Below are 26703 nucleotides of genomic sequence, written 5' to 3'. Positions count from 1 at the left end.
ATGTACATTACTAGCAGGTGATATGATGTAAATTACTAGCAGGTGATATGATGTACATTACTAGCAGGTGATAGGATGTATATTACTAGCAGGCAGTATGAAGGCAAAAAGCTGGTATTAAAATTCACCAAAGCATGTCAAGAAAGCAATGAAATGTCCAATGTAACACTGGAGGAATGTGATGTGAATGTATTTGTTTAGATGTTTTCTTTAGCTACCTATAAGGAACTGCTCGTGGCTACCAGTTGTGGTGCACTGGCTGGAACGAGAAATAGCCCAATGGAAGTCTGGGATGAATATAAAAATTGGTTTAATAACACTGAAAACTTTGGGTAATATTTAGGAGATAACCATATATAATAAACTTCAAATCAGTAATGCCAAAATCACAAATTAAATACACAAATCAAGGATTTATTTTTACACCAAGTGATTGGGAACAGTACCATTTGCTACCTTTCCAATGCGTGAACGATTCAACTTTATTATGGTTCCAATACAGATTATGTCAAAGAATTTTAGCTACTAATACATTTTTACATGTGATTCGCTACGTCGATTAGAATATGTGCAATTTATGTAGTAATTATCCTGAAACCATATCACATTTATTTGTAGAGTGTAATGAGACCAAAAACTTATGGGATTCGGTACAAGCCTGGATATTAACTAAGACTGGGAATATAATTACTTTTAATAAAAATAATATCATGTTTGGTTTCATAAATAATGAAAAAGATAACTTTCTTAATTGGCTAATTATTAATATAAAATACTATATTTACTGTACAAAAATACAAAAAAATGCTTAGAAATCACTGCCATTAAAAATATATTGCACAAAAAATTTGAAATAGAAAGATATATTCTATTTAAAAAATGCAATTATGAAAAATTTATTAAAGAATGGTCCCCATGGCTCAACCTCTTTAATGAGTGAGTGATAGTAATATAGATATAATTAATATTAAGAAAATATAATGTATACATATATACATGTAGCAATATATATTGTGACTGATTCAGTGCATGGCTTGTTTGGAGATCGCAGAGTTTCATGTCTTATTTAATTCAAAACAACTTCTTTCCTTCTTCTTATGCTATATCTGTCTTGTATTTTTCTTCTTTTTCTTCTTCTTCTTCTTCTAAATCCTTTTCTGATTCTCATCCTTCTTATTCGATATTTTCTCTGTTCCTGTTTAAATCTCGGATCATAACAATAGTTATATTAGAGATCATCTGTATGCATGAATTGAACTTCACCCTGAATCAGTTTCTATTAGTTTTTGTTATTTTTAACAGAGTTTGTTGTTGCTTAGACCATGGATACAAATGTAAAGCAGTGATTTGGAGCTCCCAAACCCGACACTGCTATATGATCGGGAACAATAAATATGTATTAAAAAAAAAAGAAAAAAAAAAGAAAGAAAAAAAAAGATAACCATATGGAGTTTTTAGATTTGCATGTGTTATTGTCTATTTGAACCCGGAAAAATAATGTAATTAACCAATCACAATACAGAATGCACTCGCTGTCAGTTTACAACTTTTGTTAAACAAAGACAGCTGTCCCTTGTATACAGTTAAACCTGATACTTCAAAGATCTATATTTTCAAATCTTCTGTTGATAAATTATTGGGAAATTGAAATATTTCAAACATCCAAGAGGTCCAGATGTCACAGTCATGGAGCATTTTCATTAATTTGATGCTTATATTAAATTAGGGTTACAATTTGGTTTGTTTCACGACACCACTAGAGCAAACTGATTAATTAATCATTGGCTAAGTACTGGAGGTAAAACATTTGGTAATTTTTGATGCACAGTCTTAGATAAAACCCAGTGCATATTTCCATCAGCAGCAAGGATCTGCTATATGCACTTTCCCCCCCAGGCATGACAACACAAACCATGGCCTTTGATATACAAGTTCTGGTGGACTGGCTGGATTGGGAAAACCCCCAGAGAATGTTTCCACCGAGGTGGTTTGATCCTCTGTCCAAAGCACTTCAGGTGAGGCCCCACCGACCGACTAGATTCCATACTTTCTATCCAATTAAAGAGACGGTTAATAGTTTCTACCATTGTCAGACATGTTCATCCAATAAGAGTTCTTTTAACAACTACAATGATACATTAAATACATTTTTATTAGATAATTTAGATCAATCTTAAAGGGACACACCCTAGTTACGTTTATTTGTTAACCATTACGGCGTTGTTTTTCGCTATTAAACCCCATTTTTCACAAATAAAATTGCACTTTACTTACATTTTATTATTTAGAATACACATTTCCATTCACCTGAAGTGCTTTTTGGTAATCCTGATGTTTGTAAAACCACGAAATGCATTTTTTCACAAAACGTGTTGTCGAGAAAAAACCGTTAAGCAAGCGAGGTCCAATCTATTTTTAATGTCACAGACGTTGGTATATCACGTGACCGTTATCATTTTGGTTCAGTTTGTTTTCTCGTGCACGGTTCGCGCAATCAACATCCGATTTATTGTTGTTCATTTGTGAGATTTTTCTTCACAGTTCGTGAACATTTTCAGTAACAATAAAGTTCAGACAAGTAAGTGTCTCAATACAAAACGTTACAAACCCTTAAAACCAATAAGTCTTACGATATCTGGAGAGGGGATACAACCAGGACAGAACAGTTGGAACATGTCCAGGAGAGGTGAAACGAACGCACCCCAAGTCTGTGAAATTTGTCGTGATGTAGGCATTGTTGTGCTTCTACCGGTGACATCAGAATACTAACTTTCAAAATTATTTCAAGCAATTGGGACATGGGGATTCCCATGGTATTTATCGATATAAAACCTGCCTTTTCACTCCATTTGATAAAAACGTGATCTAAGTGTTACAGGTTTGTAGATTAACCAAATTATAATTTATTTTCGCTGGATGGAACTAGGGTGTGCGGCTTTAATATTCTCTTTGAGAATGGCCAATACAGCACAAATTGAAATTGTGAGTAAAAGTCAGTATCTATCTGTGATTTTTGTATTTTTGCACAGTTCTTTACACTGTTTTTATTTAAATCTTGAATTTTTATCATCATCTTATTTGTTTGCATTGCCATAGTTTGACACCCAATAGCCGATACATTTTTCGTGCTGGGATGTCGTTAAACATTCATTCATTCATTCATTATATTCAGTGGGTTTCTAGTCATCATAATGTTTGTATTAGCTCAAACTGCAGTTTATCTCCCCTAATTTTATACATTTGAAAAAATATGTATTATGAAATAAAATGAGGTATATCCATATACAAATAGGACCAAAATGTACTGAATATACAGACACTGATATTCTAAAGAAGAAAATATATTTGATATATAACTTTAATTGTTAATATGGCCCTGTTAGCCCCAAATATCTTAACAATGCCAGCTAACTCAGGACAGTTTTTATACGGTTTTATTTTTCGTGTGCGAGTGTCATAAAAAATTCATTAAGGTTCAAGCACATTGTCCTGGGCACTATTCTCAACTATCTAGACTAGTAATGGCAAGAGAGGTCAATGGTCTTAAACCTCATTCAGTCCAGGACTGCATGCTTGTACTGTAATTGAATATAAGCATGGACATTAATAAACAGAATTCCTAAAAATTTAATGGCTCAACTACCATAAACCTTTTCAGTGCAATTATAAACCAAGTTTCAATGATCTAGGACTTATAGTTTGTATCCAATGCCATACAACCGTAAAGAAAATGTGTTGAGTGTGTTGTTAAATAAAACATTTCCTTCTATAGTTTGTTAGAATGGAGAAAACCTGGAGTGTTTTATCTTTTAAGAATACTTCACCTGACCTCAAACAAATGCATATTCCCCTAAGGATATTAGTCTGGTCTGTTTGAGGTCAGGTGAAGTAGGAAAGTTAAAGTTTGTTTTGTTTATCGACACCACTGGAGCACATTGCTTTATTAATCATCGGCTGTTAAACATTTGGTAATTTTGACATATAATCTTAGGCCAAAAAAAAAAAATAGGTGTGTTTCCAATTGCATCCCCCCAAAAATTAGGTAGGTATTTTATTTTTTATTTTTTTATTTTTTTTAAATTGAATACTATCATAATAATAATAATAATAATAATTATTATTATTTATCATCATTATCATTATTGTTATTGTCGTTGTTGTAGTAGTAGTAGTATTGATATGCACTGTTTGTGTATTTCCTTAAATTAATGGGACATTTGTATTAATTTCGTTGTTCTTAATTTAAATACTTTATGCAAACATTTGAGATGCATTAATAATAAGACCTGTTGATTTAAGTGAAGACGAGAATTAAGCTGAATTGATACGATTATATTTAATCGAAATAACCTGTACCAAGGCTATGTTCGTACATTCGGTTACTTCCGTGACTGAACAAGCTGTTCGGTGGTAGCTAAACAGGGGAAGGAACTCTATTACAAAAGCTTTTCCATAATTTCTCGATGTTTTTCGGAAGGGAATTACATGTGCAAAATTTATCATATAATAGTACGTAAACAATGTGCAAGGAAGGAAATACTCTTGTTTGGTGATGTTGTCCTCTTTTATTTTAACTTTTTTTTGTTCAACTTTTTTTTTCAGTTTAAGAGAGAGAAAAATTAGGGTCGGGGGGGGGGTAAAACTAGGGACGGTCGGTCGACCGGAAACACACCTATTTTTTTTTTTGGCCTTAGAGAGAAAACCTGCTACATTTTTCCATTAGCAGCAAGGGATCTTTTATATGCACCATCCCACAAACAGAATAATGCAATCCATGGCTTTTTATATACCAGTCGTGGTACACTGGCTAGAACAAGAAACAGCCCAATGGGCCCACCAACGCAGATCAATCCTAAACCGACTGTGCATCAAACGAGTGCTTTCCACTGGGCTACGTCCAACCCTTAGTAGAAAAGAAGAAGGATCTAAATGTGAAACTTTAATGCAAAAGTCAATGTCATAATTGCTGTTAAAATATTTCAATTTCCAAATAATTTTTGAAAACAAAGATTTCAAAGTATCTTTAAAAAATAAAACATCATTGTTAAACTGGGGGCACTGAAAAGAGTCGAAGTGATAAAATACTGGGAGTCTGTACTGACATCTGTAGAAGTGGTTTCTCTCAGCCGCTCTAGCTCGATGGTCTGTTTGATAAGAGCGGCCTCCTTTGCCCTGCGTCTTTCCTCTATTATCTGCTGTTCGGTGTGCCGCTTGGGCTGGATCTGCAACAGATCGTGATATGCCTTCAAGTGCTGCTGCAGCAACTCCGGCTTCGACGACACACTTTTCACACAGGAAATCGGCTTAGATTCCGTTATTTTCATCTGAGTAAGGTGGCTAGTGTATTCCATCTAATAATTAAAAAAAACAAAAAAAATGTTTTATTTAACGACGCACTCAAGACATTTTTATTTACGGTTATATGGCATCAGACATAACGTTAAGGACCACACAGATTTTGAGAGGAAACCCGCTGTCGCCACTACATGGGCTACTCTTTCCGATCTTTTATTTGTGTTTCCCACAGGCAGGATAGCACAAACCATGGCCTTTGTTGAACCAGTTATGGATCACTGGTCGGTGCAAGTGGTTTACACCTACCCATTGAGCCTTGAGGGTTTGGAGTTGGTATCTGGATTAAAAATCCCATGCCTCGACTGGGATCCGAACCCATTACCCACCAGCCTGTAGACCGATGGCCTAACGACACCGTCATGGAGGCCGGTCCATCTAATAATAAAGCAAACAATTAGGAAAATCCAAATGTACCTTAAATTATTGACTGATTGATGGTTAAGAAATTGTCTACGGCAAAAATAATATGCTGTGGTAAAATATCAAATAGTCCACAGTACTGTGGGGAATTGCAGAGAGAGAGAGAGAGAGAGAGAGAGAGAGAGAGAGAGAGAGAGAGAGAGAGAGAGAGAGAGAGAGAGAGAGAGAGAGAGAGAGAGAGAGAGAGAGAGAGAGAAAGAGAGAGGGATGGAGGGAGGGAAGAGGAAGAGGGAGAGAGAGAGGAAAGGGAGAGAAGGGCACAGTAGGAAAAACTGCTACTGCTTCTACTGAAAAAGTACTAAAGGATTTTGTTTAATATACATGAACTTTTATATACACAGGACAGTACACACCAGTCTTTGATGTACCAGTAATGGTTAATATCTGGAAAAAACGCCACATCCACTGAAGGTGTTTAAACCTACAACCTTTCTCACTTCAATCAAATTCTCTATCACTATCTATTAACCCTCAGACTACTGGATTATTTTTTGACATTGTGGGGGTACAAATTTATAACTTTTACTCACATTTTTAACTTATTTTTTTTATAAATACATAAAATAAATGTTATATTTGAATCAGTAAGTATTATTTTCGAGGGTTTTTCTAATTTTTATATTTTAGATCAGATATTGTTGATTGTAATTTGACAAAATATCAGATGTCCAGTATTTATGTCCATTATTCCCACTAACTGTGGGTTTTTTTTTATCAGAAATGAACTACGATTCTTATCCCAATATTTCGTGATTTTAGTTGTTGGTAAAACGGTCTTTTTTATTATCAAATTAGCTGTCACAATCAGCTGTTGATTCCCAAAAATTACCATATCATTCTGCCATTGTTCTCCAGCTAAAATACTAGCTGAAAAAAACTTTTATAACTCAAAATTTCCAGGTATTTTCCATTGAAAAATTGAAAACTAAAGCTGCCATACTATAAAAAAATTGATTTCCTGTTGTACTATTATTATTTCCAGTGAATGCCGTGTGCAAAACCGTGGGAAATATGAATTGGGGAATGCATTGTATACAGTGTGTCAACTTGCATGACATCGGGCGAGATATCTCGCCTGCCATAGTCAAAAGGTTAAACTGAAATTAGATCTCCTAAACATAACATACTTTTCGTTCAGCTGTGCTGTCATCCGACTTTTCCCATTCCAGTTCTCTTTTTTTCTTGGTCTTCAACAACAGAACCTCCAGGTGCTGGTCTCGAGTCTGTTTGTCAATCTCCCGGATTATGCCCGGCTTTCTACCAGTCACTTGTCCATCATCCTGTACTTGTTTGACTGGCGTGTTTCGCACCGTCGACCAACAGTAGAACTCATCCCTGAGAAGATCAACATGTGGGGGGCCACCATGTGCAGAATGTTTTTTCTAAAATAAGTTTGTTGTCAGTAAAATACCAAATGTCCTTCAACAAGAATTATGCGGCATTAAATGTCTCTCCCAACACAAAACGTTTCAGTGCTCTTTGATGAACATATTGTTAGTTTCGATTAACGACACCACTAGAGCACAATGATTTATTAATCATTGGCTATTGGAAGTCAAACATGTAATATTTTGACATATACCATATATTACCATGTATTAGCCGACTTTTGAAGTCTAGAAATACTTTCCAGAAGAAAAGAGTTGGCTTCTACACGGAGGCAACAAATTGGTTCATAAAGAGCCATGGACCACAAAATCGTCTGTTTCTGTGTCTTAATGAATTTATTTGCTGTCCAGTGAATAATTTAATTACTTATGTGCAGTGATATGTTGATACAGCTTGAATTATTTATTTTTGTGGTATGATTTATCGGTGCTGAATTATTTTTGCACGGCATGAAAGACGTTTGCATTGTGATAACGATTACTGAGTCTGTAATAATTAAAGGGGAAAAAATATATAATGAAAAAGAAAAGCACAAGTCTATTTGTTTACAGTATTATTGAAATCAATACAATGTACAACTGGACAAAAGATGACTTCGGCTTATACATGAAGCTGATGATTTTGTACTTGATATTTAGGGTCAAACTAAGTGGTCAGCTTATAAAAGGAGTCGCTTAATACACGGCAATATACGGTAGTCTTAGAGGAAACCCACTATATTTTTCCACTAGCAGCAAGGGATCTTTTATATACACCATCCCAGACAGGATAGCACATACCACAGCCTTTGATATACTAGTCATGCTGCACTGGCTGGAATGATGGGGCTCACTGATGGGGATAAATCCTAAACCAAGTTAAACTGACCTAGGAATTATACTTTGTGATAGACTGATCTAAATATGAAACTATAATGTTAAACTTTAATTCAAAAGTTAATGTCATCGCCATTGCCGGAAAAGTAATACCTGTATCTACCTCGCCTTTTCATAAAGGTGAAAATGTTGAAAACAATGTCCCTATCTGTATGAAAAATTTACCAATACAAGGAAGAAAGAAATTAGTTTTGAGTATTTCAAACTATAAGACTTTTTTTGTTTGTGAATTATTACTTAATTTAAAATTTAAAATAAAATCACTCTGCAATGTTATTTTATATAACTGAAAAACTTAACAGACCGAAACACAATAACTTCTGAAATGGGCAACAGCCAAAAATTATGCCGATCATTTGATTTTCTGCCCAGTACATACAGCAGCTTTCTTCATATGTCGGTTTCTTTTTTTGTTTTCCCTTTTCTCCTCTGCTTCCAAGTGCTTCAACTTTTCCATCAGTTCAGCTTCTCTGATCTTCGCCTCTTTAAGCTGTTGTTCGATCTCACTCACCCCAGCATTGTCTGGCCTGAAATAACAAACAAACAACGTAATACACTACTCAAGTACAACATTAACTAAAGTAAAGTTTGTTTTGTTTTTAACGACACCACTAGAGCACAATGATGTATTAATCATCAGCTATTGGGTGTTAAACATTTGGTTATTTTTGGCATATACTCTTAAAAGAGGAAACCCGCTACTTTTTCCATTAGTAGTAAGGGACCTTTTATATGCACCATCCCACAGAGAGGATGGCACATACCACGGCCTTTGATATACCACTCGTGGTGCACTAGGTCGGATGAGAAATAGCCCAATAGGCCCATTGATAGGGGTCTATCCCAGACCAACCGCGGATCAAGTGAGCACTTTACCACTGGGCTACGTCTCGCCCTTAAAGTAAAAACAGTTACATATATATGACCCAAAACACACTGAAGCTGGGTTTGGGTCTGGTGAGTGTGGCAAAGACATCATGGACTTAATTCACTAAACTCTTGCAACTTTGCAATCTTATAGTGCAGTGCAAAGATGAATGAATGAAATGTTTTATTTAACGACGCACTCAACACATTTTATTTACAGTTATATGGCGACAGACATATGGTTAAGGACCATACAGATTTTGAGAGGAAACACGCTGTCGCCACTACATGGGCTACTCTTCCGATTAGCAGCAAGGGATCTTTTATTTGCGCTTCCCACAGGCAGGATAGCACAAACCATGGCCTTTGTTGAACCAGTTATGGATCACTGGTCGGTGCAAGTGGTTTACACCTACCCATTGAGCCTTGCAGAGCACTCACTCAGGGTTTGGAGTCGGTATCTGGATTAAAAATCCCATGCCTCGACTGGGATCCGAACCCAGTACCTACCAGCCTGTAGACCGATGGCCTACCACGACGCCACCGAGGCCGGTACTTGCAAAGATGAGACGGTGTCGCTTAAGACAGTTTTTATGAATTAGGCTCTTTTAGATCTGATATTTTTTAAAGTTTGCATCTGTAACTGTTTAGATGTTATTAACTGCATTCATATCCATAGATATATTTTCTTCAATAAATACCAACAATAATAATTAGAATTCCACATTAAATAACCAAAATGTTAATGTGAAAATCAAATAAATAAAGTTGTTATATTTTAATTATCTAACTAAAACTTTACACTGCTTTACATCACTCACAAATTTAGAATAAATTCAGTAAGCTATGTGTCACCACCCCATCCCTAAAAAAAAGAAGAAAAAAAAAGAAGAGAAGATGACACATCAAGTTAAACCGTAATAACTAGAGTTGTCAGCCCTTGATACATAAAATCAAGATGAAGTTAAAGTTTGTTTTGTTTAACGACACCTCTAGAGCACATTGATTAATTTTTTTATCGACTATTGGATGTCAAACATTTGGTAATTATGACTCAGTCATCAGAGAAAACTTGCTACATTGTTTTTATTAGCAGCAAGGGATCTTTTAAAAGATTTCCCCACAGACAGAAAAGCACATACCAGACCAGTTGTGGTGCACTGGTTGGAACAAGAAAAACCCCAATCAGTTGATTGGATCCACCATGGTGGTTTGATCCTGCAACTCAAGCACCTCAGGTGAGCACTCAACAGACTGGGCTAAATCTCGCTGTTAAATCAAAGTGAGTGCTGGATCGCCTTAACACCATAAAACTCATAACATAATGCTACCCATCACTGCATTCCAAATGTTGTTTTATTTACTCCAACTATATGCAAAAAGAAATAGTGACCATCAAGTGGAATAAGCTTTTCTACATGATTCAATTCTATTTTTAAATAGACTTTCCAGACAGATTTAGATTTAGCCATAGGACTACAGGGTTCGTAGCCCGGTACCAGCTCCAACCCAGAGCATGTTCGTAAGGCCATTACACCCTCTTCCGGGGTTGAAAATTAACATGAAAACCATGGTCGCCCTTCTCAAATTCAACTATAGCCCTCCAATTTAACTGCACAGCGAAAATGAAAACTAGAATTTTCTTTGTTGAATAACAACCATGTATAATAATAACCAGTCAAAAGGAAAACGATGAATTGGCATTTAACTTCATAATGAATAAATATAAAATTCATATTAAAAAACATATTATTTAAGTTTTAAACCCATACCAACCCAAATTACCATTTAATGATACAGATTAAATATAATTTTAATACAGGTGTAAATAAAAATGCTAGAACAGCCAATTTATGCAGCTTCACTTGCATGGTCTCTGAAGTAATCGATAATGCAGTACAAAGCCTTAAAATGTAGAACTGCGCGTTTTAGTAAATTAGTCTGGGAGTGGCAGTCCTCTATGGCAATGCAAGAGGGATGAACTCTCCAGTAAAGGATCTCCTTGGGAGTGGCTGTCCTCCTATAGACAAGTCACTAGATAAAGATTGATGGAATCAACCACTATTTGGCCAAATACCCATTCGACTCTGCATTGTGCAGAAATACAACCCTGATCTCGTATTATGGTTTTGTTGTTCAGATTACATTGGATGTTCCATCAACTGCTTTAAAATTTGTATCAGAATTATTATTTTTCATTTACACTGAATTTTTTTTTAATTTCAGATGGTATGGGTTCACAATTTAATAAATTAATATGTTTTATGATGAATTTTATATTAACATGCCAATTAATTAACTTTTGGAATAATCCCGGTAGTAATGGAAAATTTCATTGTTAGTGTGAGTTAAAACTATTAAGTTAATTAAATAGGATTAATTTGTACCATAACATTTAATAATGTCAAAAAGTAGGTCTACTAGATAATTATGGCGTATGCAGTCCATTACAATAAGCCGACGACTTTAAAAAAATTAAAAATAAATAAAAACAAATTCAAGTACCTGCAATAAGTTTTGAGCTATATTTGTTTACAGCCCCAGTCTGGTCAGTCCGGCGCTGTCAAAATATAGAACATGTTCTATAATATCGTCTCCTGCCAGATCTGTTATTCTCAGCAGAGACGAGGTGTGTTTTGTCACATTGGTCATTTGATTCAGTTTCAGTGCGTTTCTTTTTTAACCTTCTGCCTACTGCAGGCGAGATATCTCGCCCGACATCACGTCAGTCGACATATTGTATACTGTATACAGTGCATTCCCCAATTCATATTTCCCACCTTTTTGCACATGGCACTCACCGGAAACGGAAAAAATATTTCTTTTCAAAATGGTGGCTTTTATATAGATTTTTTTCAGTTGAAAATACCTTGAAATTTTCAGTTCAAAAAGTGGTTTTCGGCAAGTATTTTCGCTTGACAACAATGGTGGCATATCGCGGTCATTTTCAGCGATCGATAGCTGATTGTGACAGCTAATTTGATAATATGCCCCTAAGTAAACGCAACTTTTTCGATTTTTTTTTTTCATTTTAATCACCATTAACTGATCTAAAAATAATAAAAATTACAAAAACCCACAAAAATAATACTTACCGATTCATATATGAACTTTATTTCATGTATTTATAAAAGATTTAAGTGAATATATGTCAGTAAAAATTATAAACTCAACGTGGTTTTTGTTAAAAATTAATCCAGTAGTCTAAAGGTTAACTGGTAATACCAGACTCACCAGACTCTAAAATCAATGGTCACCCAACGGACTACCATTGTAAAATTCTTAGTCGCCCTTAGCCAATAAAGGTCGCCACGGGCGAACTGGGTGACTGCTAATTTTCAACCCTGCCTCTTCTCTCTCACTAACCACTAACCCACTGTCCTGAACAGACAGCCCAGATAGCTGAGGTGTGTGTCCAGGACAGCGTGCTTGAACCTTAATTGGATATAAGCATGAAAATAAGTTGAAATGAAATAAATATTTTGTAAAAGGATAAAAAGAAAGAAAGAAGTGTTTAATTTAACGACACACTCAACACATTTTATTTACGGTTATATGGCGTCAGACATATGGTTAAGGACCACACAGATTTTTTTTAGAGGAAACCCGCTGTTGCCACATAGGCTACTCTTTTACGACAGGCAAAAAGGGATCTTTTATTTGCGCTTCCCACAGGCAGGATAGCACAAACCATGGCCTTTGTTGAACCAGTTATGGATCACTGGTCGGTGCAAGTGGTTTACACCTACCCATTGAGCCTTGCGGAGCACTCACTCAGGGTTTGGAGTCGGTATCTGGATTAAAAATCCCATGCCTCGACTGGGATCCGAACCCAGTACCTACCAGCCTGTAGACCGATGGCCTAACCACTACGCCACCGAGGCCGGTTTGTAAAAGGATAAAGACAAATAGAATATAATAGTAAATATTTTACAAACGTCTTTTGTTTCTTGTCTTCTTTGCCTTTCTTCTTTTTGGTGTCTTGCTTCTTATTGGAACACTGAAAAGAAATGGCTGACAATTGATTTTTCTCTCCCTTTTTAATATTTTTGTTTAGATTATTATTATTATTTTTTTTTTTTTTTGGGGGGGGGGGGGGGGTTGCAAGGGGACAGGATGGCATAAAACTACTATTTAATGAACATTAGTTACTACTGATTTAAATATTACTTGTAATGCAACAGACAATGTTCCAGTCTTTCATTTGAAGAGAAAAGTTCAATGTTGTTATAGTGAGGTAATAGACTACTTTCACATTGCTATTGGGCATGCGTGTGAAGAGTAACGTCCCTTGACGAAATAGTCTCTATCACAGCTAATAACAAATTGGGGGGCGTAACAGACAGGTTTTTATGGGCGACTTGATTAGCTTCGCAGGAGATGTTAAACTGTGGCAACTAACATGTAAATATTTCGAATTAGATGCTATAATGGCAGAGAAATTTACAGCGTAATGGTTCAAATTAAACAGCAGTGCAACAACTTGGACGAAGTCTCTGCGACTTGTATCCGAGGGTTTTCATAACGCCAGATTAAAAGACTATCTTGTAAAAAGTATAAACAAAACATTTGACAGATTCCATAGGTTATGGCATCGACAGGTTATGGCATCGATCGATATATATATTTGAGAGAGAGAGAGAGATATATACTCTTCAAAAGAAGAAACGCAAAACCACATTGTCGTAACATTTGGAGAATTGATTTAATTATTGAATGGTGAGTCCGATAATTACCAAATGTTGCAGGATTGTTCACAATTCACTCTAGTCCATTGTGAGTAAGTGATAGGACACACCACCAAGGTCAAGGTCATCTGGAGTCAATACCGGGTGTGGCCTCCGCGCGTGTTGACAACTGCCTGCCCATTGAAGCAACCAGAGTACGAATGACGTCCCGGGGGATGGTGGCCCACTCGACCTGCAAGGCTGCTGCCAGCTCGGGCAGGGTCTGGGGCTGTGGTTGTCGCTGTCGGAGGCGTTGGTCCAACTCGTCCCATAGATGCTCAATTGGGTTCAAATCCGGTGATATCGATGGCCAAGGAAGGACATTAATGTTGTTGTTCTGTAGGAAAGCCGTTGTGAGACGTGCTGTGTGAGGCCTGGCGTTGTCATGTTGGAACACTGCGTTGGCGTTGGCCATAACTGGAACGATGTGTGGCCGGAGGATCTGGTCAATGTAGCCCTGTGCATTCAGGTTGCCCTGCACGTGGACCAGGTCAGTTCTGCCAGTGTGTGAGATGGCTGCCCACACCATGACACTACCCCCGCCGAATCTGTCCACTTCCTGCACGCAGTTTGCCACATAACGTTCACCACGACGCCTATACACGCGACATCTTCCATCATGACGTCGGAGCAGAAATCGGGACTCGTCACTGAACCACACCTGTCTCCATCGCAGTTGAGGCCATTGTCGATGAATCTGGCACCACTGCAGTCGGAGTCGACGGTGTTGTGGTGTTAAGATGACACCTCGAACTGGACGTCTGGCACGAATTCCTACCTCACGTAGGCGGTTCCGTACGGTCTGGTCGGATATCCTGCGCAAACCTGATATTGCTGCGGCTGTGGAGGTGGCAGTAGTCCATCGTTCCCGAAGGTGGCGTACCCGGATGTAGCGGTCCTGCCTGGGGGTAGTGACCCGTGGTCGACCGGATCTAGGGAGGTCACGTGTTGATCCATGTTGCTGGTAACGGTCCCACAGTCTGGAGATGGTGCTTGGGGACACATGGAATGCCCTGGCAACGGCCGTTCTGGATTCGCCTGCGTCTAGTCGGCCGATGGCATTGTTTCTCTGCGGTTCACTGAGACGTGGCATGTCCTGGATTGTCAAATGTCGGCCAGATACAGAGGCCAGGCAAGCGAACACCCTGCACTTTTATACTGTCGGTGTTCATGTTGCACGTGCAGACAACGCACGTGCAGTGGTGACATGGTTTGCACGTGGCTGCGAATATTTACATTTTGGAACTTTATTGTACAGTAGCTGCGTTTTATCGAATGTAACCATGGGAATGTGTTTGGGACATGCAATGACCTTATATTCACAAAGCATGAACCGGTAGGAAACATAAAATCGGAGTTATAACCCATTTGTACCCTTTTGCATTTCTTTTTTTGAAGAGTATATATTTATACACACACACATATATATATAGTGTGTGTGTGTGTGTGTATATATATATCAGAATGTGTTTTGTTGCATTTTTCTTAGTGTCTATCTAATTGGGAAAAGTAAAAAAAGAAGAAGAGATTTTATGCTGTTACATGTATATCCATAAAGTGGGAATTTAAAAAAGGGGGATTTGGGGGGGGGGGGGGGGGGGTGTGTGAAGGTAGGTACCGTTCTGTTTACCCATACTCATGTTTTTATACAGTGTCAACACGAATGCATTGAGTATTATACAAAATATATTTATTTTCTTTACTGTTAATGTGTTTTCCACCATATCTAAGTATATAAAATACTAGACGGACCTGTGTAGGAACATCTTGTACAGAGCCGTCATCACTCTATATATATTTATATATTATTATTATTATTATTATTATTATTATTTAAGGAGTGTCTGTTATTTCTTTTACGTTCATCAGGGTATGAACAAAATAAATCATCCATAAACTGTGTGAATCGGCGAAGCCGTTCTCACATAAGTGTGCGGATGATTTTTTGGTTCATACCTAGATGAACGTAAAAGAAATAACAGACAATACTTATAATTAAATTTGAAACATACTGAGTAATAATAACATTAAAAGTTAAGTAGAGAATCTAAGTAGAGAATACTAGACCGCCCTGTATAGGAACGTTCTGTACAGAGCCATCCTGACTACATATATTTTTTTTTATATTTACACACGCACACTTTATATATTTTATTGAGTACAATCTGAAATATACATATATTTTCTTTATATGCAAAATATATATTTATTTTCTTTACTGTTAATGTGTTTTCCACCATATCTAAGTATACTAGACCGCCCTGTGTAGGAACGTCCTGTACAGAACCGGTAAGTTTTTGGTCCCTTATCACTAAAGCCTTATGCGTTCACTGGCTTCCTTCCTACAAAATGTGCCGAACAAACCCTCGTACTTGCAGTAACATTAAAATAGTTTTCTACGTGAAACAATTACCCACAAACGTTTCCGATATCCATTGGCTGGATATCAATGGAAGGATAACGAATTTCCCGGACATATGCGATTGGAAGAGTTAATAATTGAACAATGGTCGTGGCCTCCCATTGCTTTTTCCCCCCAATTTGCAGATAGGTCTATTTTGGCGAGATCTCATGGTTTGCGTCCTCGAGTAACTCCGCAACGGGCACATGCGCAGTGGAATGGGAAAGAAGTCTATTACAGATCTTGTTTTAAAGAAACATGGAATGATTAAACTCGAGTAATTGTTTCTTTCCAATTCACAAAACAAAAAAGAAACTACATTTATACTGTAGTCATAAAACTGAGCATAACCGAGATCACAAGGCTCCAATAACTTAAATAAAAATAAAGAACCATGTAATTGTTATACCTTTTCTTGTTTATTTCTGTCCACCTGTTTCAAGTGTGTTTGATTCTCTTGTGCGGCAGGTGTATGGTCATTCTTCTTGACATTCTGAAATTGTGAGAATACATAATCAGCACAGCTGTGATAATGAAAAGAAAGAAAAATGTTTTATTTAACGACGCACTCAACATATTTAATTACGGTTAATTGGAATCAGACATATAGTTAAAGACAAACACAAATAATGTGACAGAAAACCGGGGATTGTTTATATGCACAATCCTACAGATAAAATAAAACGTACCATGGCCTTTATTACCCCAGCTGTGGTGCACTGGGTGGAACGACATTTAGTCTAATGGACACACAAATGGGGATCAATCCCAGACTGATCACGCATCAGGCAAGCGCTTTACCACTGAAATATGTTCCACCCCTAAGCAACAAGCATTCTGACAGTAAATTGCCATGAAAGTCAAACCTAATCTGTAACAGTACCTAATAAAGCTATTCACAAAATTTGAGCTCAATATCTTGAAGCATTAAAAAACATTTCTATAAAACTATATGTGGGACAGACAGACAGACAAAAAAATGACACACGAAGGATGAAAATGACACCTATACTCTCCTCCAATTGGACCAATAAGGGACTAATAACAGATTTACAGACCAAGTGTCACATATCATCTTATCTCAACTGTGTAATATAAGAGATGTAAGAATGACTTTGACCTCAAATTAAATAGCTGCATAGAAAGATAAGTTTTCAAGGAAAAATATGGAAGTGTGTGGAGGCTGCATATGTCTGAAATACACAAGCATTACATTGTTATTAATAGAACAACATATTAATTTCTTATTCCACTGTAGCCATTTATAATTAAGAGAAAAAATATTTAACAAAAATAGTCTCTGCTTAAAACACAAAATGATTTTAAAGTTTTGTCAATATGCTATTCATATAAGGTTAATGCTGAATGCTTATATGTTACTTACGCAGCATTAAAGAGACATACCCTAGTTTCAACCCATGAAAATGCACACTAAGTTTAGTTTAATCTACAAACCTGTAACACATTTGGATAAAGTTACAATTGAGTGAAACATGAGTTTGTGACTTTGAAATGGTGAAATACCCTCTAAAAATAGACTAAAACTTGACTCCATAACTGTGTTTTTAAACATATGAGAAATGCATTTTGTGATATTAAAACACCAGAATCACCAAAAACACTTCGAATGTTACGGAAATGGATAATATAAACAATAAAATCTAACTAAAGTATGATTTCAGTTATCAAAAATGGCTCTAATAGTAAAAAATATGCCTTAGTGTTTAAAAACTAGGGTATGTCCCTTTAAAGAAAGCAGAAAATTAGCCACCAAAGTAAGACATTAAACAAAATTATATTGTTAGTGATCTGTTTCAAATGCATTATAATAGTAAACATTAAATGATTAACATACATTGCATAGAAACTCAAAAAATTGGTTTTCTTCTTCCTCTTCTGTGGAAAAGCTGTTAGTTGTTTGTCTTTTGTCCTCTGTAATTCATATAAAGGTGGTATGACTGCATCAAACGGTATAATCCATGTAAGCAAGACAGCTTATACTTAAACGGTAAACTCAATAATAAAATGGGTGACTTTGATGTACATGATTTAAATCTACTTTACTATATACTTTGTCTTCAATAACTAATAACAGCAGGTGTAATGCTGGCTTTCCATATGTATGACTTTTGATGTTGTCATCAGTCACTGTCACAAGCCAAAAATGCTCACCTGCTTAACTTATTGTACCCTTTCCAAATGTTCGCCAAATCCGACCCCAGTTTAATTGCAACCCGATGTGTTTTTTGCCGATGACAATCACATCATAGTTCTCAGGATTTTCCCACTTTCTGCAGTACAGTGCATACATTAAAATGACCTGTCAGTCCATCATTTCAGTCATATAATCTTGGACCTAAATTTTTATAAGAGTTGGCTGTATTGGTTCGATACGATATTGGGGGAGGGGGGGTTGGGGTTGGGGGGGGGGGGGGGCACATGCCTTCACTTAGGGTCAACTTACCAGGGTCATTTTTGTAACAGGAAGCATCAGGTGCAAATATTAAGATTATTAAGATTAGTGGCCAAAAATGCATGTGACAGAAAGAGAAAAAAATTACATACCACAGGAAATATGAACAATTTTTAATGTGTTATCATCGAACATCTGACTGATGGTAAATTAAATTGCAACTTCCAAGTACAAGTCACAGGATTTCAAATTTTAAAGGAAACACGTTTTCAGTTCTATACCCATGAGAAACTGGTTTCATATAATCATGGTATTGGTGGATTATGTTACATGATAATGGGCAACAGATTTTTGGTTCTGTGATTTTTCCAACATGCTAGTGGAAATGTTTTTTCTAGGAAATTTTATGGTTTTCACACATATAGCAATAAAAACACATCACGTCAAAATATATTTTACACAGTATGTTCAGTGTCTGGACTGTGTATGTAATGGAAATACTTATTTGAATTCACAACACAATTTGTTTTAATGTAAATGATAATGGAAAAAGACACTATAATTGTGCTTTTAATTGTTATTTGTCTTTGAAAAATATGAAAATATCTCACTTCTTTGGACGACAAACTCTGCCATACAGTCCAGAAACAAGCGTTTAAAAGTCTCCATCTAAAAAAAACATGGAAAATGTCTAAAAACCTAAATATTTTACAATGGTGATGATATCCACCTAATACAATATACCAGTCATACTGATTGATCAACCTAACACTTGCTCTGGAATAGGAAACAAATGTAGTAACTAATTAGTCAACTAGACATGTACCATACAACACAAACACTAACTGGCCACATCATCAAACTGAGATGGCATGTAGTATACAATGGCAGCAGAATGGTAGAGAGCTTTTCTGAGGTGAGACTGGCTACAGGATCAAACTGAGATGGCATGTAGTATACAATGGCAGCAGAATGGTAGAGTGCTTTTCTGAGGTGAGACTGGCCACAGGATCAAACTGAGATGGCATGTAGTATACAATGGCAGCAGAATGGTAGAGTGCTTTTCTGAGGTGAGACTGGCCACAGGATCAAACTGAGATGGCATGTAGTATACAATGGCAGCAGAATGGTAGAGTGCTTTTCTGAGGTGAGACTGGCCACAGGATCGAACTGAGATGGCATGTGGTATACAATGGCAGCAGAATGGTAGCGTTTTTGCATTTATTACAACCATCACAAGTGAAAAGCGATTTTAAAGAGGGTTTTGGTGTTTTGTTGTAATGAACACTGTCAATAACCTGTAAAGTACCATAAACTACCGATCGGCGATTTTTTATGGCTGACCGCTGGACATTTTTAAAAGATAGTGTTTTCTATTGTTATGTATAGTGCGCACTCCCATTTTTAATCTGTATTTTCTGAAGAAAAAAAAGTGCACATAATACATGGGAAAATACGGTAATGCATGTATTGATGCTAGAGGAGATCCAACACAATATAACATCTTGTGATTTTCCTGGCTCCACTCCTGAGTGGCATTATACATTCATTGTGGGACTTAAAACATCTTTCATCTTGTTAAAACCAATGAAATCCAGTGCACATCGCCACATGTAAGTTATGTACATGTTAAGGTTGAAATAAATGTTGAAATAATTTCAATGTTACAGTTTTGATAATTTTCTTTAGTAGTATAGATTAAAAAGGCCATGTTTATTCTTGCTCAGCATTGTCATCTATAAATGTATATTCTTACCCCAAAATGATCAACGTTTGACTGGTTATCTCCCTTCTTGTCAGGTTGCAATTTGCAAATGAGACCATTTTCTGCAAGAACTAAAATTGTGATTTTTATTATTAAAATTATTTCTCTACATTTGGACGGGTTGGGGACTAATAACATATATGTACTATCTTTCAAGGCAGGGTCACATGGCTTTTTATGTACTACTAAATGGCCATGTATAATATTTTCTCAAAATATGTACATTTAATTTGTCCTCAAAATACTTTCATTCAACCAGCTACACAAGACATCATTATTTTATATGGCTATGTAGCAATAAATTGCCAAAAATAGTTTAAACTTTATTGATCTGAGATAAAGCTAGCAATAAGTGCTAGTAAGTCATCATATAGTAGTGAGTATTAGCTGAAGAGGAAACGACAGTGTGTGTCTACTTCAAGCCAGATAATCCATGCAACTTGAAGTCTAATGCCCGGCGCGTTTTTTAACGCATGCGTCTTGCGTTAAAAAATGCATCCGTACGAACGCAGTAAAAACGCATCGTGTGCGACCCCCTCTGCGTTGCGTTTTTTAGCGCTGCGTCGATTTTTCAAATATCAAACTTGTTTGATTTTAGATGCACAAACGCATCCGTCTCCTACCGCATCCGTCTAAAAACGCATGTGTGCGCCTACTTGCGTCTGCGTTGTGTTCACATTTTTATATTGACCAATCATCTGTCTATATATCTGTATATAACGAAATTAACAATTATTGGTTTCAGTGATGAATAGAACTGTGAAAACAGACCCGACCATTAAAAATTACTAACATGTAAATGTTTCAACACAAATAATTTCCAACTGCTCATCTTTGAAACAAAGACTAGGCATGAGTAATTAATGACATTTCTAAATAGATGAGATTAAAAAATATAAATTATTGCATTCATTGCACTATGCCTAATAATAATAATTAAAACAAACAATTGTTAAATAAGAAAGATTTATATTGTAATAGTATATTGTACATAATGTTTTAAGTAAAGTTTATTATGTTTTAAAATGTATTAATAAATTACATTTAATCTTTGTTATTTTTCCTACAGTAAAATATAAATAAATTAATTAATAAAAGAAATCGTCAGTGGATCAAGGAACGCATCACAGGTAGGTGCACCCGAGACGCATTAAAAAACACTCGTCTGTGCCGGGCATAACAGTAGGTTATCTGAAATGCCACTCTACCTAGACCTAAAATACACGGATTGTTTCTAAAAACACATCCCTACTTAATATTTTAAAATGTTTTTTCTTCTCCCCCACTACCCCCGATTAAAACAAAAATTAATATGTAGTTGAAAGGAGTATATAGTATATGCAACATTTTATCTGTACCTGTAGGAGTCAATGTAGTGAAAAGAAGAAAAAAAAAGACCAACCTACAATGGGGTTTTTTGGCCCTATAATCAGTGTGTACTTAATTAATGTGTTATCAATCTATTGCTATGAATTGTTAATTTTCGACAGTATTGGACTAACCTCCCTTCTGGATTAGTGAGCAATATGCCACACTAATTTCCTGAAATTTCCTTGTACTTTCAGGATCATTTGAGCTCTGCAAAAGATAAAGATGGTGAAAATATACAAAAGCCTTGAAAAATAATAATAGTAAAAACAAAAAAAAACAAAACAAACAGTTGATAAGAGTGTCAAACATCACAGAACATGCCCAGACACATTACAGAGAATATTTTACTAAATACATATATAAATAATTTATGGAATTACCTATATGCAATTAGTTGAAAAAAACAGGATGATATTTTTGTATAAAATGATTTCCTAATTAGACAGGACCAATTTGCTGCAACATGTGAACAAATGTCACTAATGGTTTGGGATTAAGTTGAAAAAAAAAAAGATGAAAAAAGTGTGTTTTGTTTTGGACACTGGAGCACATCGATTAATTAATCATCGGCTATTGGATGTCAAACATTTGGTAATTCTGACTTGTAGTCATCAGAGGAAACCCACTACATGTTTTCTAATGCAGCAAGGGATCTTTTATATACACTTTCCCACTGACAGGAAAACACATACCACGGCCTTTGTCCAGTTGAGGTGCACTGGTTGGAACGAGAGCATTAAGTTGGAATTTCATCATCAATCATATATCAGTACACGTTAATTACAAAATTCCAAAGCCATTGAAGCAGATCTCGCCATGAAAAAAATTGAGGGGAATAATTAATTGCTCCCCTAACTTAGGTTACTTGGAGCCATATAAAATATTACTATTTTGATACTATACAAATTAGGAAAGGGGAGCTAAAAATTACAAACCGTGAACTAGTCTTTGGGGAGTAACGGCGAGCGAGAGTGATAGCTCACCGTAAATGGCAAGGTCTGGTTAAGAGTTGATTATGAAATAGTAGATTAATGATTAATACAGAAATATTTTCTTAAAACATACATAAAGAAGTTGTTTTTTATCAGTCAGTTCAGAATTTTGGTAATATAAATATTTGTCGTTTTTATCTGCATTTATTGCTTTAAAGAAATTAACTCTTCTATTATGGTTCATTACTATTAAAATCTGTTAATCTGGACACTTAAAAAAAACCCCGTCAACAACATGCAATATTAACATGACAAAATGCCACTTAAATTCCTGCTACCTTATCTGGGTGGTACTGTAATGCAAGTCTTTTATATGCCTTCTTAACATCATCTGAAAAGAAAAAGTCAATATTAAGACAGTAACCAGTTATTCCCTATTTATCTAGTGATCATATCTTGCCAATATATACAGTGATTGCACGATAAATATACATACATACATACATACATACATACATACATACATACATACATATGTATATACACTCAGCATCACTATTGAAGGGTCACTCATATTGTTAGTACTACACATGTTAATGATGCCCATCCAACACACTAATTATGAAAGAAGGAATGTATGGCCTTCATGGATTAGGCCCAGAGTGTAGTTTCCAAAGTAGCATTTGGATTTCAATATCAGTAATGGTACCTCCAGTTAGAGGCCACAACAAAAAGGTAAAAGTTATGCAAACACATGTACCAACTATCACCCCAACAAATGGGTTGTCTCAATGGACCCATGTTTGAAATTCTGTATGTTGTGCCCATGGGCATAAAAGTGTGCATGATTGCCATCACATTTTTACTGACACTTCAGTTGAAAATGCGTTGTGTTTTTGCTTTGCTTCATGCTGGCCCTGGTCTCTGTGCATAGAAAACAGATCCAGTCATTTGAAGTCATTGCTTCAGCCACCCAATCATACTCTGACTGACATTAAAGTGCCTCGCCACTTCTCGCTGACAGTGTTCAACCTGTATTCAACCTACCGGTACTCCATTACCCTGCTTGCCATAAATCAAAATATGATGCATTTTCAACTGATGTGTACGTGAAAATATGGATGGCAATCATGCACACTGTTATACCCATTGTGAACATTTTGAGTATGCTCTATTTCAAAATTGTTTATGAACTGTTTACCATTTGATACTGGAAGTGGGTAATGTTGTACATCAGGCGGGTAATTTCGTACACCATATCGGGTAAGTTCGTACAGTTGGGTCGCTATGAATAAAATCTCACCAGGCTGATACATATTTGGATTGCATTTGATAATGACATATGTATGGTTTCAGGTTCAGATCCAGGATTTTTTTGCAGGAGAGGCAGGTGTGTGTGTGTGTACATTAACACTTTAATGAAGAGCCTAATGACGTGGTTTTCAGTCTTTTGGGGGTTGCAGTGTTTCTTTTCACATATTGTGGGTATGGAAGGTATATGTGGGGTTGGAAATTTTCTGCTGGTTATGCAATTGCAGGGTATAGATGGGTCACGGTTTGTCTTCGTAAAGGAATACAAAAATAAACATTGTCTGCAGACAGTAATTTGTTTAGTTTATTTTGAAATGTTTTTACTAGGATGAACTTTGATTTGTCTGTAATTTTAAGTTGTTTAATAGGCAGAGGGTTCCTAACATTTTTAATTTATTTATGCTTTCTATAGTTGTGGTACTCGAAGGGAACTGTTGCAGCCTGGGAGTGACTGAGGACTGCGTTGTTGGGCCCTTTAAAATAAATGAAAAAAACTACGTTTCGTCACGAGTCTAGACCACCTCTAACACCTGGATCCGCACCGTGGTATAGTTTAATCGGTTGCTAGTCAATGTACTAATGGTAACTAAATGACTATGGTACGAAGTGACTGATTTGTTTAATCAACAAAACTACAATTGATTTTAAAGGTAGTATATTTACTATATGGAGAAAAACAATTTAACCAAACAAAATAAAAAATTCAGACCCCCACATATTGACAAGTAGGCTATTCACCTATGCGAGCATAATTTTGGTTTCTGGGTGTGTTGTTTTGCATGTAACAAAAAAATTGAGGCTAATTCAGCACACTTTTTATGTATAAAATTTGTTTGTTTTATAACAAAAATTGAACATGTATTTATAACATTTATTAAGTTCAAAAATATTATCAATGTTTAATATCACAATACTCGATATTCATGATTTATTCAGGATACATGAATTACGCATAATAACCAGTGTATAGAATATTAACAATTGGTGCCTTTCTTGTCATGGGTGGGTTGTTCAGCTATGTTGCAGGAAGAACTCTCAGCCAATCAGTGCTAACTGTCAATATGGATATAAATAGTTGGAAAGGCCATGAAAATTATTTTAAGATGACATAACAATATTCTGGGTGATGAAAACACAGAGTCGTAGAATGTATAACATGTTTTATTTGGGTGTACGGAGTTAGCTGACCGTACGAAATTACCCAACTCGACTCTAATGGCTTCCCATAATACATTTAATCTGGTGATATTACTTACATTTATTATGATTTTAAAATTTAGTAACCGCTGTATGGAATATAGTGATAACGGAGGTTATTTAAAATTGTTTTGCATAAATTAAAAATATCGTAAACGTCCCTAACTGCATTATGCTTCCAATTCTGTTCACTTTGTTTTCTCGTGCATGGTTCGCGCAATCAACATCTGATTTGTTGTCATCGGCATGTCGTTCATTTATGAGGTTTTTCTTCACAGTTCAGGAACATTTTCATAAACAATAAAGTTCAGAAAAGTAAGTATCTAAATACAAAACTTTACAAATCCTCAAAACTATTAATTTTACTAAGTGGTTTTTGTTTATTCCTTAAAATTACCAATATCGGGTCCACATGGCTCACAGAATTGACTTATAATGGAGAAAGATGAATTAACATTCGGTGTGTGTCACATGACCTCACACGTGTCAGATCAACACGGCCAAAGCATTTAATTTTTAAGATTTTTAAGACCCCTGTTGTTAGAATTTGTTTTCAATTATTATATTTGATCTAAAAAAGGTATGCTACATTTTTTATTTTGCCAAGCTATTGTAGTGAATAGTATTCATAATCCATTCATAACAATTGTAAATAATTTTGAGTGTATAAATTGTGTTAATTAAGAATCAATTCATTTTTAAAAAAAAAATTCTATTTGTTAGCGAAAAAACTATTGCACAAATGGTAAAAATAAAACGTAATGCCTATCAATTGATGTTAGCGATGTGTGTGTTTTGAAGAAAACGCGGACCGGACCAGAATGCCTGACAAGGGATGAATTTTTGCCTTTAAAAAAAAAAACAATTAAACTAAGTGTTTGTCAAGTGTTTACATAGTCAAGAAACATATTTGGATTTTTTCATGTAGTGGCCTCAGAAATGGCCTGCCACGACGCCACCGAGGCCGGTCGCCTTTAAAAATGATGAAACCGCACATGCACGTTAAGATATTTTTGGCAAATGCATGTGTCTGAACGCAGTTAGAAATGTCGCACTCTTTCCTGTTTACCGGAGGGTGTTTCACTTTTCTTAAGTACTAGAAATTAGAATGGATTAGTTTTACATCCACATTTTTGATTTTTTACGTTAATTGATTACAATCTAATTTGTTTCATGTATTGTAGCTGAAAAATGTAGAATAACATTTCAGTAAATATCGTATTCGTGTTTTTGCCGTTTGGTGAACGCAGTTTCTGAGTTTGGGATGTGGATGGTAATATAAATATGGTTGCCATGGTAACAAAAACATTTTAAAACAAAATGTTGACATGACATGTATTTTTTTGTTGTAAATTATTGTGTCTGCATGCACTCCTTTTCTTTTTTACCCTTTACTTTTCAAAACTAAAATTATTAATCGCAAAGCAACGCTTTATTGCAGCAAAACATCAAGAAAACCAACGTGACACCTTAAAATGCTTGGTATAATATGATATCCAAAAATGTAATTTGCAACAAGCAAAAAAATTATGCATATGCATCCCATGATTAGTATTGTTAGCAAAGTGTTATGTTTGTATTTCATCATCTATTACCACTTGTTGCATCAAGTGTAAGCCCCAAAACTTTCATATGTTCTAAAACTTGAAGTTCATCTTCCTGCGCCATTTTTCATCTACA

General features: G+C 35.8%; 1 protein-coding gene across 1 annotated transcript in view; it reads right to left on the bottom strand.

Annotated features, from left to right (window-relative positions):
- Positions 1–26703, bottom strand: part of LOC121371631 — a 39011-nt gene extending 12308 nt beyond the window's left edge. The window contains exons 1-11 of the mRNA XM_041497661.1: positions 26619–26703; positions 22854–22906; positions 21715–21790; positions 20204–20283; positions 19059–19116; positions 17890–17966; positions 16444–16527; positions 12845–12906; positions 8419–8566; positions 6903–7157; positions 5103–5351 (exon numbers count right to left, since the gene is read on the bottom strand). Of these exons, the coding sequence (XP_041353595.1) occupies positions 5103–5351; positions 6903–7157; positions 8419–8566; positions 12845–12906; positions 16444–16527; positions 17890–17966; positions 19059–19116; positions 20204–20283; positions 21715–21790; positions 22854–22906; positions 26619–26691 (1215 nt within the window). The 5' untranslated portion in view covers positions 26692–26703. The remainder of the gene's footprint in view (positions 1–5102; positions 5352–6902; positions 7158–8418; positions 8567–12844; positions 12907–16443; positions 16528–17889; positions 17967–19058; positions 19117–20203; positions 20284–21714; positions 21791–22853; positions 22907–26618) is intronic.

Source organism: Gigantopelta aegis, chromosome 4 (assembly GCF_016097555.1).
Source record: "Gigantopelta aegis isolate Gae_Host chromosome 4, Gae_host_genome, whole genome shotgun sequence".
Lineage (NCBI taxonomy): Eukaryota > Metazoa > Mollusca > Gastropoda > Neomphalida > Peltospiridae > Gigantopelta > Gigantopelta aegis.
This window is presented reverse-complemented; position numbering and strand designations above follow the sequence as displayed.